The sequence below is a fragment of the Salvelinus sp. IW2-2015 genome, unplaced genomic scaffold, assembly GCF_002910315.2.
Source record: "Salvelinus sp. IW2-2015 unplaced genomic scaffold, ASM291031v2 Un_scaffold1999, whole genome shotgun sequence".
NCBI lineage: Eukaryota > Metazoa > Chordata > Actinopteri > Salmoniformes > Salmonidae > Salvelinus > Salvelinus sp. IW2-2015.
The window spans coordinates 23,324-39,978 of NW_019943349.1; the positions used below are offsets into that span (position 1 = coordinate 23,324).

The window sequence follows — 16,655 nt, forward strand, 5'->3', positions numbered from 1 at the left end:
TAGAAACACAGTCAGAAACTAACATATACGGGATAGAACACAGTCAGAAACTACAACGCGGGATAGAACACAGTCAGAAACTAACAACGCGGGTTATAGAACACAGTCAGAAACTACAACGCGGGTTAGAACACAGTCAGAACACATTAGGCAATCAGTCGCGGGTTCAGTCAAACTAACATCGTCAGAAACTACAATAGACGTCGAAACTACAAGGCGGTTAGAACACAGTCATAAACACGCATCGAGTAGAACTACAACGTGGGCGCAGGCCAAGAACTACAGAGGGAATAAGTACAAAGTGGGTCAGAACCAGTCAGAAACTACACCGCGGGTCGGAACACTGTCAGAAACTCACGCGGGTCGGAACACAGTCAGAAACTACAATGCGGGAAAGAACCCAGTCAGAAACTCACATGCGGGAAGAACCCAGTCAGAAACTAGAACGCGGGATGAACACAGTCAGAAACTACAATGCGGGTTAGAACACCGGAAAATACAAAGTGGGTCAAGAACCCCAGTCAGAAACTACAACGCGGGGTCAGAAACAACAGTCAGAAAACTACAACGCGGGTCAGAACACAGTCAGAAACTACAACGCCGGATAGAACATGGTCACTAAACAGACTGGACAAATTCATTAGAGAGTCTCAGGATATTCAGTGTCACAACAACACTCCTCCCTCTCTTTCTTTCCTGTGGACTGACTGAGGTCTGTGTTGCATAAGGGGATAAATATGTGCTGAGTGTTGAGTTTCTTTTAGTCAAGCAGCCAGGCTCACTGCACAGAGCAAACAGCAGCAAGCAGCTGCAACCACAACACGGTTGGAATGGGTGAGGAGGAGGGTCTACAGTAGAAGGGTTGGGTGAGGCAGAGTTCCCCTACAGCTCTAAATACAGCAGTATCTGGGGGGAGGGGGCCATGAGATGGGGGTGTGGTAGGGGGTGGAGGGAAAATACCAAACATCCAATAGTGGAGGATGATGGGAAAAAGTGGTGAGGAGCAGGAAGGTGGGGTGAGGGATGGTGGGTGAGGAGAAGGAGGGTAGGATTGGTGGGTGAGGGGTGGTGAGGAGAAGGAGGGCAGGGGTGGTGGTGAGGAGCACCCGGTGGGGGTGACGGGTAGTGGGTAGTGTTTCCTCACAGTCGTAGGCATGATTTTACACTTCCTGAGTCCCGGGTCATCTGACCCTGAAGACTTCCTCTTCTTCTTCACAGGCATTGCGGAGTCACCACACGGGTTAACTAGCTGGGCTGGGTCCACAACACACACTGAATGTCAGCTCACCCAGCCGAAAGCCATACCATAACAGTATACTATTTACAGATAGTATATAGGAAGAAGTACTATGTATTTCTGGTCTCCTTGTCCATTCAAATCTATAAGATTCTATAATAAAAACACAGTTTACAGTGAGACTTGATGTGATGAACTACATAGTACAATAACATTATAACGCATTCATAAAGACAAGACAGTATGGTCATATCACATAGCTAATCAACTCTTAGAATGCCCCCACTCTGGCAGTGGCTCAACTAGCTATAGTACTGGCCTCCCAATAGTTCACTCATGCGAGTTGTTAACTTACAAATCTGTCCAGCGTATGTGATATTGTCTGTAGATTGCCTCCTCAGCCAGTCCGAACACATGTGTACTATCCTAACAGCAACAGACAGAGAGAGAGAGTGAGGGAGAGGGGAGATGACAATATTAGCTAAGATATCTGGGTAAAGCTTCTATCCTTTGTCTTGTGTAAGTGGTTTTCGCAGTTGTGTGTCCGACCAGGCGTAAACCACAGATCAAGATCCCTCCCATGTTTATGTTAGCCAATTGGCTGTTATATTGCAGGAGCTTAGCTAGCCTACAAAAGAGATCTTCATCACAATGTGGACCTTCAGCCCATTCAATAGACAGTAAAGCTGCAGTGGGTGTAAGTGCTGCCTGGAAGAAGTGGGTAGTAACTACAATGTTCTGTGTTTCTGTACTGTACAATCACAATCACATACATGTGATGTCAGTAGAAAACCAAATTGATAAAAATGATATAATTCTGCCCCAGGTAGGATTACTTTGCAGTAAAAATTAAATGGGAAGGCCTTCCAGGAAATGTTAATTCCAAACAGAGCTGATGACAATTGCACATCGCAAAGATTCAACGCAAGACTAGACAAAACTTTTTCAATATCTGGTCTTGCATCGCATTCGTCTCTTAGTTACATTTACTGTTGTAACGTCTTTCCTACATACCCTATCCGGCTACCGTTGTCCGTTTTTGTGAGCTGTTTCCATGTACAACCATTGCGAGGCAAGGTCTTGCTGAAACTAGGCTGTGCAATGTTGAATAACACTTGAGTGTAACAAACATTAAGAACGTCTTCATGACGACGACCAGGTTGAATCCAGGTGAAGGATACTGAATTCTTACTTATGTCACTTGTTAAATCCACTTCATTCCCGTGTAGATGAAGGGGAAGTAACAAGGTTAAAGAAGGATTTTTTAAAGCCTTAAAACAATTCAGCCATGGATTGGTGTATTGGCGCATTCAGAGGATGAATTGGCAATACAAATATTAGTGCCGTTGAATGGGTATTATAGTAGGATTCCATTGCTCACAGTTGTTGTCAAGAACTGCCTCACTGGCTGTTTTTCCCCTCACACCTCAACGTTTCAACAGTTTGTAGTCAATCCTGGCCAGCATCCATGTGGGAATGCTTTCGAACCTTGTAGGGTCCATGTCCCGACGAATTGAGGTGTTCTGACAGGGTTCTGACAACATCAATGATCGCTACGGCTACTAGCTAGCTAACCAGTTAACGTACATTAGAACTACAAACAAAATAACAATATTTCGACACACATACAGGAGTTTCGTCGCAAATATTGCGTAGCTAGCTAACGTTTAAACACTGGTCCGGTTAACTGCGTCACGCGTAATGCATGAATGGAGAGAAATATTCATTAAACCCACAGTACCTGGATACCTAGCTAGATAGTTAATTTTTAAGACAAGCTATAGTACTGCCAAAGTACGGAGAACGGGTTGTTATCAAAACCAATCAAAAAATATAACAAGAATTTCGTATGACAGGTCTAGCATGAAGTAAGCTAACGTTTAGCAGCAATGTTAACTGCGATTGCGAAGCCAAAAGCATAAGGCTAACACTACAAATCAAATTGTATTCATCACCCATGACCCAAACTAAACTGGTGTAGACTTTTAAGCAAAATGCTTGCTTACAGAACCATATCCCTAACGATGCAAGTTTAAAATGTCAATTAACTTACCGGATATGAACGTTATTTGGCATTCAATTAAAACGTTTAACGTAGCTAGTCTAAAGTTAAGTGAAACAAGAATATGAATCTTTGATCTGGTAATAAACAGTATACTATTTACAGATAGTATATAGGAGAAGTACCTATGTATTTCTGGTCTCCTTGTCCATTCAAATCTATAAGATTCTATAATAAAAACACAGTTTACAGTGAGACTTGATGTGATGAACTACATAGTACAATAACATTATAACGCATTCATAAAGACAAGACAGTATGGTCATATCACATAGCTAATCAACTCTTAGAATGCCCCCACTCTGGCAGTGGCTCAACTAGCTATAGTACTGGGCCATCCCAATAGTTCACTCATGAGTCTGTTAACTTACAAATCTGTCCAGCGTATGTGATATTGTCTGTAGATCTGCCTCCTCAGCCAGTCCGAACACTGTGTACTATCCTACAGCAACAGACAGAGAGAGAGAGTGAGGGAGAGGGGAGATGACATATTAGCTAATATACTGGTAAGCTATCTTTGTCTTGTGTAAGTGGTTTTCGCAGTTGTGTGCCAGACCAGGCGTAAACCACAGATCAGATACCTCCCATGTTTAATGTTAGCCAATTGGCTGTATATTGAAGGAGCTAGCTAGCCTAAACAAACAGATCTCATCCAATGTGGACCTTAGCCCATTCAATAGACAGTAGCTGCAGTGGTGTAGTGCTGCCTGGAGAAGTGGGTATACTCTAATGTTCTGTGTTTCTGTACTGTACAATCACAATCACAGTACATGTGATGTCAGTATGAAAACCAAATTGATAAAAATCTGATATAATTCTGCCAGGTAGGATTACTTTGCAGTAAAAATTAAATTGGGAAGGCCTTAGGAAATGTTAATTCAAACAGAGCATGATGACAATTGCACATCGCAAAGATTCAACCAAGACTAGACAAAACTTTTTCAATACCTGGTTTGCATGCCCATTGTTTCCTTAGTTAACATTTACTGTTAGTAACGTCTTTCCTACATACCCTACCGGCTACCGTTGTCGTTATTTTGTGAGCTGTTCCATGTGACAACCAATTGAGAGGCAAGGTCTTGCTGAAACTAGGCTGTGCATGTGAATACACTGAGTGTACAAAACATTAAGAACTCTTTCCATGACCGACCAGGTGAATCCAGGTGAAGGATATGAATTCTTACTTATGTCACTTGTTAAATCCACTTCAATCCGTGTAGATGAAGGGGAAGAGACAGGTTAAAGAAGGATTTTTAAGCCTTAAAACAATTCAGCATGGATTGTGTATGTGCGCCATTCAGAGGATGAATTGGCAAGACAAAATATTTAAGTGCCTTTGAATGGGGTATTATAGTAGGTTCCATGCTCACAGGTTTGTTGTCAAGAACTGCCTCCACTGCTGTTTTTTCCCCTCACACTCAACGCTTTCAACAGTTTGTAGTCAACCTGGGCCAGCATCCATGTGGAATGCTTTCGACACCTTGTAGGGTCCATGTCCCGACGAATTGAGGTTGTTCTGACAGGGTTCTGACACATCAATGATCGCTACGCTACTAGCTAGCTAACCAGTTAACGTACATAGAACTACAACAAATAACGATATTCGACACACATACAGGAGTTTCTCGCAAATATTGTCGTAGGTGCTAGCTAACGTTAAACACTGGTCCGAGTAACTGCGTCACCGTAATGCAGAATGGAGAGAAATATTCATAAACCCACAGTACCTGGTAACTAGCTAGATAGTTAATTTTTAGACAAGCTATAGTACAATGCCAAAGTACGGAAGAACGGTTGTTATCAAAACCAATACAAAAATATACAAGATTTCGTATGACAGGTCTAGCATGAGTACTAACGTTAGCTAGCAATGTTAACTGCGATTGCGAAGCCAAAGCAAAGGCTAACAATACAAATCAAATTGTATTCATCCCATGACCCGAATACAACTGGTGTAGACTTTACAGCAAAATGCTTGCTTACGAACCATTCCCAACGATGCAAGTTTTAAAATGTCAAATTAACTTACCGGATGAACGTTATTTGGCAATCAATTAACGTTAACTAGCTAGCTAACGTTAAGTGAAACAAAGAATATAATCTTGATCTGGCTAAATCTATACATGCAATTAATCATTTCAACCACAAAAGTAACTAACGTTATGTGTATAAAGATCACAACAATACACACGACTGGGGCTTTGCTTCTTTGTAGTTATCAACAAGATTAAGACATAGCTAGCCAGAGTTAGCTAAACATGTAAGCTAATTAGTTCGCTAACTAGCCAACTAACGCGGGTAGCTAACATCCAGCTACTTCAGCTAACCAGTTCGCAGGTTATTTCTGTCATGATGTTCAAAAGCCAAACGAGTCGAATACGTCGGAACATCTAGCTAGATTACATGGGGTAGAGATCCAGTTGAAATCGACCAAAACAATGGAAACGATTATCTGGAATGTTAACTAGCTAACGTTAGCTAAGTTAGTTTCTCAACAGAACTTGAAGTCAAAAACGTATTTAGCCGTTGTTGGCTAGCTAAATATTTGCCACAGGTTAACGTCAGTTCATCCACCGGTTACAACACCGTTTTGGATATTATAATTATGTGAATATTTTTGCAAACCTTGGATTCCAAGAGTTGTATTTCTTTTTATGCGAGTAGATCATGTACTTTCACGGTTGATCACTTTCCAAGTGGTAAAAGCAAACCGCTTTCTTCCGGGGAAACAGAGAGCTATGGAACGTACCACCTGATTTCAAGGGATGCGCGATTGAGTCGTACTAGCTATGGAAATAAATTACATTACAGATCGAATTATTCGAATATACATTTTACCGTGCTTGATTTAAAATATCGAAGGCAAAAAATTGGAAAGAAATTTAACTACGGATTATTACTCGCGCGGTGGTCTAAGACACTGCATCTCAGTGCAAGAGGCGTCACTGCAGTACCTGGTTCGAATCCAGGCTGCATCACATCCGGCCTTGATTGGGAGTCCCATAGGGCCCAGCGTCGTCCGGGTTTGGCGTCATTGTAAATAAGAATTTGTGCTTAACTGACTTGCCTAGTTAAAAATATATATTATGTATAAATAAAACGCCAATATCACACGATCTTCTGTGCCATAAAGTGTCAGACCTCATGGAAGAGGCCATGACATGTTAACATACAGGAAGGCTACTATCAAAGTACACAGAGGAAGAAGCACATGTTCATCTCTCTATAGAAATCATCAGAAGACAAAGGAAACCAAGAGCAGTGGAGATGACTCTTTACAGTACAGTTTTTATTAGCCAGGAAATAAATTATATATATAAAAAAAAGCAGTCACGAACAAAACAAAAAAATAATAATGCAGCACATCAAAGAAGTTGAGCCCAAAAGCCAGAATACTCCCATTCAAACAATGTACAGCATTATATATTTTCTCTCTCAAAGTAGGGACACACATTCATCTGGTAATGTTCTGATCAATAAAACCTAGTTTTTACTCAAGGCTCCAGATATGCAAGTAGGGAAGGAGAGGAAGAGATACATGTCTTGTGATTACCCATCTGTCTACCATCATCACAACCACACTTAAAACCGAAGCAAGATGTCAGTCTAGTCTCTTGACACAATAAGATCCGCTCTACCTGACATTTCTGTGCAGAGAGAAAAACATGAATTATTACAACAAAAGTTGAGTTTAAGTCCTAGTTTAATACTGTTAATTTGTTGTTACTCATAAAGTGGCATAAATTGTCATCTTAAAACATTGTTGAACATGGCTAAAATCCAGAGAAGCGCTAAGTGTATCAGAATGAGTTACATTAAGTACATTACATTACTCTGATAACATATCTTAAGAAGAATGCACTAATTGTAAGTCACTCTGGATAAGAGTGTCTGCTAAATTACTAAAATGTAATAACACTTTGCCTACGTTCCAAATGACACCTTATTCCTTATATAGTGCAGTACTTTTGACCAGAGCCATATTGGCATTGGTCAAACAGTAGTACACTAAATAGGAAATAGGGTGTCATTTGAGACACACTCTTCTTCTCCAGGTTGTTTTGATGCAACAACTACAGCAGTGATGCATAACCATTAACGTCAGATACCAGGGAAGGAAGACATGAAAAACAACAAATGGTACTAAAAACCAGTCTACCTGCTGGACACAATGTCATTCAGTGGACGATATAACTGCATAAACTGTCAATGATGATATTAACACACACTTTTTATTCACAAAGCGCTGATATCCTTCAGAGTAACTGTTCAAAAGTTGAACTAGTCAGTCTGTTGAGAAATGTAACTAGCTCATGTGGAGAGCCCTTATTGCCAACAGTTTACAGGTAGTAGAAGAGTTATCCACACATTACATTACCTGATAGAATAAACAATTAACTATTTTGGCAATAGTCAGTGTGTATGTATGTGTGTTTCTCATAGGTGTCCTCCACTGTAGAACGGTGGACTATACAGTACTGGGTAGATATGTAGTGTGTATGAATGAAACACATGGTAGGATGAAGTATAGCCATGGCATCATGCCCAAACAATTCATAACTGCTAAATCCCAAGTAATGTTTCCCTCGTCTGACAATCATTTTGTCTTGAGGTCTCTAAATTGATTCCAATGTGGTTGCATTCAATTCAGAATGAGAGAAAAGAGGAAATTGCTACCTAGCCTGCATCCCAAATAGCACCATATTCCCTACATAGTGCACAACTTTTGAGTAGAGGCCTATGGGTCCTGGTCAAAACTAGTGCACTATATAGGGAATAGGGGGCGCAATTTCATTTCCCACACTATAACATTATCCCAATGCCAATAGTAAAACTCAAACAAAAAAAAAGAGTCAAAGAGCGATAGTGTTATTAAGTCATCTCATACATTTCATCATGTAACATTAATAAGTGGATATGTACACCTAGTATCCCACTACAGACCGGACCTATTTATCAAACACTCGCATACAATCTCATACAAACAAACCACATTGATACAAATTAAATAAATAAACAAGTCAACAACACACGGCCCCAACACTTTTCTAGTTCTTCCATCCTCACCCCTCCCTACTCCCCACTCATATACTGCAACACAGTCTTCTGTAAAAGGTGGTGGGTAGGGTACATTAATAGCAACACTGCAGTGCCGTTGCTTTAGCAACATGACCTCAAACCACAGGAAGTGCTCCAGCAGTTGGGGATCTATAGATATTGCACTGGAGGGATTTTACTATTCTATATATAGGGAGAATATAAACTACTTTTTCTTATATAGGAAACAAATGACTTTTCCCTTTATAGGGAATTTAAAAATACTTTTTGCCCCCAAAAGTATTTATGTATATTTTTTAAATGTAACCTTTATTTAACTAGGCAAGTCAGTTAAGAACAAATTCTTATTTACAATGACGGCCTAGGAACAGTGGGTTAACTGCCTTGTTCAGGGGGCAGAACGACAGATTTTTACCTTGTCAGCTCGGAGATTCGATCCAGCAACCTTTCGGTTACTGGCCCAGCGCACTAACCACTAGGCTACCTGCCACCCTAATACAGTACCTAGGGAATATGGTGGCATTTGGGAAGAAACCTGGGTCATGAACAGTTATGACACCCGCTCATGGTCTGACAACAATACACATGTCATGTCCTGCACTGGCTATGGGTGGGGGAGAAAGAAAAGGAGAGGTACAGGAGAATCAAAGATCGCTAGAGAGCTTTGTGACTTCGATCGATTGGACGACGCTGTGCAGCATTTACAAACGATACACACAACATACACACAAAAATAAAGATGAGCATTGAGAAGGAGAATGAAAGTGATATATAAAACCATTCAGACACACTGACCTACAAGGTAGGAAACAGAGAAAAGTGATGGTCTCGTTTGTTCTCACCCTGCGACTGGCTGATACGTGAGGAGCCATGAACCTCTCTGAGGGATGTGGCAGTTGGGGTGGTGGAGCTGGTGGAAAAAGTGACACACACACGTGTGACGGGACCTCAGATGATTGCAAGACTTCCACAGAGCAGCAAGCTGTCAAGGTGCAGACACACACACACAGTACATTTGGCAAAATACACTCCTCTCAATGTCCACTCCATAATGATAGACTACTAGTCCATTAGTCCTCCTGTCTGTCTGTCTCTGTGCGGACTGCGTAAGGAGGGTAAGGCAGGGAGAGTTTGTTTATTTCATAATGTCACTACTGTGATACTGAGACTGTCAGTCAGCACCACTGTCCTCCTCCTCCTGGCCCCCGGGTGGCGCCACAGAATGAAGACTACACCATCTATCTCATACAACTAACTGGCCTGCCCCTCCCCTCCCCCATCCGGCCACAGAGAGACATCCTCCTTCCTCTTCTTCTTCTTCTGAAACAACCACTGCTCCCTCCCTCCTCTTCCTGTGTGTCCTCTTCCTCCTGCAGCAGTGAGGATCCAGCCAGGTCAAGCAGTAGGTAGGTAGGTAAGTAGGTGGCTCCAGTCCAAGTAAGTGGGTTCTATGCCATGTAGATAAAGGTGTTGATGTCAGTCTCGTCCCGTTTGATGTATTTGTGTTCGATGAGCCACTCGATCTGTTCCTTGATCATCTTCTTCTGGGGCAGGAACATGTTCTTAAGGATCTCTACCAGTTCTGTCTGTAGCTGGGCGTTACTGATCCTCTTCCTCATCTTCATAATCTGGATGATGGCCTCCTGGAGGGGGGTGGGTGGGTCAAACAACGTACAGGATTATATCTTTACTCAATGTTGAGCCACACATTCAACTGGTATGGTTATGATTTTCACTCTCGGCGTGCAGGGTGGAAGGTAGTAGTGCGCCATTTAAGTCTTTGGGGGGGAAAAAGTGCTGAAACTTTAGGTTCCTCAAGTTGTACCTTTAAATGTGTAACATTACCTGGGTTCTTAATATTCTCAGCTGGACAATGCCCTCGTTCTCCTCCTCTCTCATTCGCTCCGTGGTCAGCTGCAATCGACCAATCAGATTAATCTTGCCTCTTTTCTGGACCTTGGAGTTTTTACTAAGAAACAGAGACTAAAGAACTGAATATCCCATCAGAAATCACACCTGAAACATTCCATCCGGGTCCTCAGTAGGAAACCATGACAATATAGCTTTCATCAACATTCAAACTTCCCCAAAATGAATGATGAGTTAGAATACATACAGTTACATTAACTAAATAGAACATGAATCAACATGGTAAGCCAACAGCGGTTGCAATGAGCTGCAATTAAGGTTGCAAAACTCTCCCATCTTTCCCAAAATCCCAGGTTTTCCAGAAATTCCAGAGATTCCTGGAATCAGGATGGAAAAAGCAGGAAAATCTGGAATGCTTCAATAAGTAATTTTTTGAAAACGTGGGAATTTGTGGCAAGTTACCAGAATTTTGTAATGCTAGGTACATTCAATGCCTTTATTTAGCTCTGGGGGCTAACACAGTGTTGTGGGTTCAAAGCTAGTGTTGTCGCTACGTACATGAGAGAAAAGTCCTGGTTGACGTAGAACAGGGTGCTGTCAGTGAAGTCTTTAGGGGAGGAGACTGAAGGCTCATAGGATAAAACCTGTCTCTTCAGCTTAGGGAACGCTACCAGAGACTAGAGACAGAGAAGAGACAGCAGAGAGAGGGAAAGAAAGACGTCATTTGTTTGTTCTCTCAGTCTCTTCTTTGTGTATGAACTGCGTTTATATTGGCATGTGTGCTTTCATTTTTCAATCCCAGAGAGTATGTGTGTGTGTTACCCAGAGTGTGCGTCGTAGCTCAGCATCAGGCAGCTCGGTAGCCAATTTAAGGTTCTCAAAGCTGATTCGCTCCCGCGGCCGCTGGTTCCAGGCGAATAGGACAGCCAGCTGAAAGGTCGTGACCTCAAGGTCATAATGACCCATTTCATTCTTGAAGGTGATCTAAACATACACCCCCCACACACACACGGGGAGAGGAGGAAGATTACTATTCCGTTGGACATGAGGTGATAGTAGTTTTTCCACGGATTATGTTTCTGAGTGTGTGTGCACCTTGTCCGTCTCTCTCTCTCTGTGTATCTGTGTGTGTGTATCTCCCACTCACGATGCCATTGGACATGAGGTGGTGCCAGTGTAGTTTCCTCCCGCTGTGGTTCCTCTTGTAGAAGTCTTCTACCTCTGGGATCAGATCCTCCAGCTCAGTAGGCAGAGACACAAACACCTTCTCACTGCTCCTCGACCACGCCCCCGCATTCAGGATCTTTATATTCACACTGTCAGCTGGAGAGAGAGACAGAGAGAAAAGGAGGGTGGGAGAGAGAGACAAACAGAGAGAGGAAAGAGAGATAGACAAACAGAGAGAGACAAAGAGTATTAGTGCATTACTATGGTACACCAGCAGGAGGAGTATGGAGGCCGTGGTTAATAATCACACAAGCTCAAGCCATAGGTCTGTGTGTTTTCTACCTCGTAGAGCAAGTATGCGTTACCTGGTAGAGCCAGCTTGTTGTGTTTGTGCATCTCCTTGAAGACCTGGTTGAGATCGTCCGATACTTTAATGTCCTGGAACATCCTGGCCAGCTTATTCACATAGTCTGCAGGCATCCCCACCTCCTACAAACACACACGACCCAGGGGAAACCACACAATCAAAAGGGGGTAAAGAGAGAGAGAAAGAGTCTGTGTGTGTTTGTTTGTTTTTACCCTGAGCCACTCCACCATGTTCTCTTCTATCTCACTGTCGGCTGAGATGTCCAGGATCAGTCTTCTGGTCAGGTGGGCTTTATGGTACCTCATAAACACGTCCTTATTCTGAACATACTTCAATACCAGCAACTAGAGAGAGAAGACACATCCTTATTCTAAACATACTTCAACACCAGCAGCTAGAAGAGTTCGGGATGAACAGGATAGAAGACTACAGCTGCATCCTAATTCTACACCCTTCTCGTCATGGATTTCACAACAGCCAATGTTTACACCAATCCAATGCTTTACAATCCATGACTAGCGTTTGAGAATGCGGGCTCATTCTACAGTACTAGGGTAGAGTCTTCACCACTTCTTTGAGTTTGAGTTCTATCTCCTCTGAGGTGAGTTTCTTGCTCAGGGTGGTTTTCCTCAGCAGCATGTCACAGTAGTTAGCTAGCAGCTCTGGACACTTCGACTCTGGCTGGGTTTTCAGACCTACCCTGTAGAGAGACACACATATGAATAGTACACATAGAAGTATAATTACTAAAACAGGCGTCTACATTCAAGTCTATGGATGCATCCTGATTCTTCACCCTTTCTCCGAAGTCTACACGTGCACACTTTCTTGCGTGAATTTGACAATAATGGAAACTACCTCCAGCCAATTGTTACACAAATCATATGCTTTTAAATCCATGATGGGGAGTGTGAAAATGCAACCTAAGGAACAGGGTAAAGAATCGAGATGCAGCTAAAGTTCCGTGATGGGTGGACCAGCAGCCATACTGACCCATAACCAAGGAATATAATATAAACATAAAACCCAGGTTTGTCTTACCCTTTCTGTTTGAGGGGCAGCTCCAGTTTAAAGATGGTGGCATCGTTCACCACAGCTTTGTAGGCCTGAAGAGAAACACAGAACTGTCAAACCTCCCGCTCTCCTCCTTTTTTCTCCTCCTCCTCCTCCGCCCAGCCCCACCCCCCTTTTATCTCCATCTGCTCCATTCACCCCCTTTTCTCTCGCTGCATGTCTCTCCCTCTCTCATCTCCCTTTTTTTCTCCTCCGTCCATCCCTTCTCCTCCCCATCCCCCCTTTCTCTCTGCTCCTCCATTCAGTCTCCTCCCTTCACCCTTTTTTCTCTCGCTGTGTGTGTGTGTGTGTGTGTGTGTGTACCTTGTCTCTGGCAGTGAGGAATCGAGGGTCGTCCTGAAAAGCCTCCTTCACCAGTTTACTGAAACGGTTAAACAACATCAGCAGCTGCTCCACGTACTTCTCAGAGTCCTACACACACAGGAATAAGAAGAAAAACATACAGATATACTAGCTGATTTTGAGTGTGTACATGTTTTACTATACTATATTTTACTAGTACCAGAAGTCCTCACAAGAATAGTAACCAACTCAAATTCAGAGAAGTGAGGACATTTTAGGCATATGAGTTAGGGTTAGGATTAGAATTAGGGTTAAGGAAAATAGGATTTTGAATGGGAATCAATTGTTGGTCGCCAAAATGTCCTCACAAGAATAGTAAGACAGATCTGTGTGTGTGTACATACAGAAGTGATAGTCTCTGCAGCAGCCACCATATCAGCCAGCCCAGCGTTCATGATGTGATCCTCCAGATCTTTCAGCATGGGCTCTATCCCACTAGGAACCTTATCCATCAGGGAAAACATCAGGTGGAGCTCTGCAGGGTGAAGGACATTAACGTCACACAATGAAGGACCCTCCTCTACAACCGGTCCCAAGGCTGGTGGGTAAAAGTAGGAATGTAACATGTTACTCACTGTCTGTCTCGTTGCGTTTGATCATGCCGGGACATTCGGCCAGGATAGTTTCTTTAAACGACGTCACCAGAGCGTTCACACAACATTCCATCAGCTGGAAAGAGACATTAGAGACTAACATTGATCTACCTCATCATCTGTTGACTGTGAATATGAGTTTAAACCAGTCTATACAGACTCATGGGTCCAAGCAGTCTACTCACTGCTTGGACAGAGTTACATTCACGACGAGTCTCGAGGTATCGAACTGCCCTCTTCTCCTCTTCCCTTAGCTTTGTGTCTGCCTGCAAGACACACACGATCAGTGAATGTATACACACCCACTGAGAAATTGTCACAACAACAACACACGGACACGCACTCTCTCCAACACACACAGAGAGAGCAGTCCTTACATATTTCATGTAGTTCTGGACTCCATTCTGCTGTAGGTATGATGGGGCCTGTGTTCTGTAAAACCTCTCAGTTGAGTCCAGGTAGGCCTTCTCAAAGTTATCTCTGTAGATCTGGAGCTTGTCTTCAGGGTTAGAGCACAGGTTGACTACACACACACACACACACACACACACACACACACACAGTCAACATACCATGCTTCACAAAAACTTGCCATATAAAATATGTGGATGTTTTGCCACTCAGTGTGTATATGTCCTACCGTATGATTCTCGTACTCCTATAACCAGCTGGGAGTCAAAAGCCTCTCCCAGCCTCTCAGCGTGAACCAGCTTCATAGCACTGTCCTGAAGACGGCTTTTTATGTTGGAGAAGATCGACTCGTTCCATGTGTCCAACATCAACTAGAAGAGAAGCCGAGGGGGATAGAGAGAGGAAAAGAGAGAGAGTGAGTAAGCAGGATGAGACAATTGATGCATACTATCAAAAAGAAGAGCATTGTCCATCTCTCCCCTCTCTCTTCCTCCTCTCCCCACTCATCACCTTGCGTACGATGCTGTCCTCAACGTTAGACTTCTTGTTGCTGCCCTGCTTCCCCATCAGTGTGATCTCCAGCTGACAGAACGGTTTGGGCAGGATGTCACACTGTGTGAAGAACTTTCGCCACTCCACAATGTAGGCCTTCAGTAACGCTGTGTCATCCTGGTGACTCAACACACGCTGCCATGGAAACACAGGTCAGAGGTATGTTGCATAGGTAGAGGTCAGGAGTTTAAGGGTAGCCTCTTGCCTGCAACTGTCATCACTGTACTGGAAAGGGGTGTGTGTGTGTACGCATGCATGCGTGTGTGAACAGCACATTCCAAACTCAAATGTGATCTCAACCCTTACCAAAGTCCTTCCCCTGTAACCCACAGTCCCACTTACATTCTGAGCTTGTTTGATGAAGTCTAGGATGTCTTCTTTGAGGGCCTGGTGGATCTTAGCTGGGCCCTTGTCATCCCACAGACACACAGCATGGACGTCTCTGCAACACACAATAATAAGCATCGGGTTTTTGTGTGTGTCTGCGGTGCAGTATGTGGGTCTGCTTTACAGTTTGGTGTGGTATGATGCAGTGTGTGTGTCTTACGAGAAGAGGTCAAACCACTGCTGCTTGGTGACAGCCTCCTGTCTCAGCAGCTTGAGAACGATGGGCCTCATCAGGTCCCACTTGTCCTCAAACTGCAAGGAGCCTTTATTCTGGAGAGAGATGATACTACTGTTACTACTCAGGGTCGTATTCATTAGTGCACACTGTCAAAAATGTTTTGCTACAGAAAATGAAAACAAGTGTATATTTTTGGACAATTTCAAGTAGACACACCCGTTTGCTTCTGTTTCGTGCCATATGAATATGACCCTGTACTCACTACTCTCCACCACACTACCCAGTACCTAGAACCATTCATTCTGGATAGAGCCAAAGAACGAACACAGTTCATACTTACTCAGTAACTTGCTACTTACTGCCTGACGCTGTTCAGAATGAACGCATATTTAATAGTAGTTTTTAAAATTCTATTATTTTAAAACATAACGTTACAATGGTCCAGTTCGCTAAAATAAAACCTGCTTCAACTAAAACCTTAACTACAGACTACATTGTCAACAGTGTAGTTGCACCCAACTCTGATCAATCTGTAACAGTCAAGACTGTAATATGTACAGTTAGTTAGCTAACTAGTAACACTAACGTTATTGTGTTGGAAAGCTGTCAAACGGAACTAATGTTAGCTTGCCAATTCAGCTGATTGTTCCACCACCTGGACAAGCCTGCTGCATATTCTCTTACAGTTTGATGTGGACAGTTACTACAATGAACTGTGTATGATATTACTGATGAACTGTCAATTTAAAATACGAAATGTTATGCCGGTGACAACTGTATTGCACGTTAGCCAGATGGCTGGCTAGCTAGTCTAGCAATACCTTCCTAGCTAACTAGCAAGAAATACATATCTGTTTCCTTAAGTGCAAAAACAAAACCTGACAAACAATGTCCGTTGTCGGGTTTATTTTTAACTCCTTCATTAACTTATTTACATCCAGACTACGGGCATCGGGCGCATAATTAAATCTTCAAATCCGGGTAAAATGCTGACGTGAGAGGCTCTTACCTTTAACAAATTAGACGTCGCCATGTTTCCTCCAACTTGTGCCCTCCTCGCGCAATCTCGCGAGTGTGTGGTTGGTGGGGATTAGGTAATGTAGCTTCCTATTTAGCGCAATAAAAATAGACATATAGATAAAAAGGCTAGATATGTGTCCAGTTAACAGTATTGTGTCATGAAATGTTATCTGCATTTTTGTGTGCTGCTCTTTGCACCTAAGACACTGCACCAAATAGGTGTTGGAAAATAAATACAGTAGGCCACAGTTGCCATGGCTGGACCAGTGCTAAATTTAGCTTTTGACTGCCATGGAACCACTGAGTTGTATCACAGGTCAGTACATGGTATGTACAGT

General features: G+C 42.8%; 2 protein-coding genes across 3 annotated transcripts in view; both read right to left on the reverse strand.

Annotated features, from left to right (window-relative positions):
- LOC112072673 (DCN1-like protein 5) overlaps positions 1 to 6,235 on the reverse strand; it is a 10,779-nt gene extending 4,544 nt beyond the window's left edge. The window contains exons 1-3 of the mRNA XM_070439887.1: positions 5,925 to 6,235; positions 3,671 to 3,741; positions 1,155 to 1,254 (exon numbers count right to left, since the gene is read on the reverse strand). Coding sequence (XP_070295988.1) covers positions 1,155 to 1,222 — 68 coding nt within the window. The 5' untranslated portion in view covers positions 1,223 to 1,254; positions 3,671 to 3,741; positions 5,925 to 6,235. The remainder of the gene's footprint in view (positions 1 to 1,154; positions 1,255 to 3,670; positions 3,742 to 5,924) is intronic.
- Positions 6,236 to 6,570: 335 nt separating this feature from the next.
- Positions 6,571 to 16,396, reverse strand: LOC112072674 (cullin-5). Of its 2 annotated transcripts, none has more exons than XM_024140061.2 (19): positions 16,307 to 16,396; positions 15,280 to 15,389; positions 15,075 to 15,174; positions 14,691 to 14,867; positions 14,410 to 14,551; positions 14,147 to 14,268; positions 13,955 to 14,035; positions 13,752 to 13,845; positions 13,521 to 13,651; positions 13,138 to 13,245; positions 12,802 to 12,866; positions 12,328 to 12,460; positions 11,973 to 12,104; positions 11,759 to 11,882; positions 11,374 to 11,549; positions 11,049 to 11,210; positions 10,785 to 10,903; positions 10,203 to 10,326; positions 6,571 to 10,000 (listed from the first exon to the last, which is right to left on the reverse strand). In XM_024140061.2, exons 1-19 carry the CDS (start codon positions 16,328 to 16,330, stop codon positions 9,806 to 9,808), a joined length of 2,319 nt encoding a protein of 772 aa, XP_023995829.1. In that variant the 5' UTR covers positions 16,331 to 16,396; the 3' UTR covers positions 6,571 to 9,805. The 2 variants fall into 2 exon arrangements, with proteins under 2 accessions (XP_023995829.1, XP_023995828.1); XM_024140060.2 differs by having other exon boundaries at positions 14,147 to 14,292.
- Between the last annotated feature and the right edge of the window lie 259 nt (positions 16,397 to 16,655).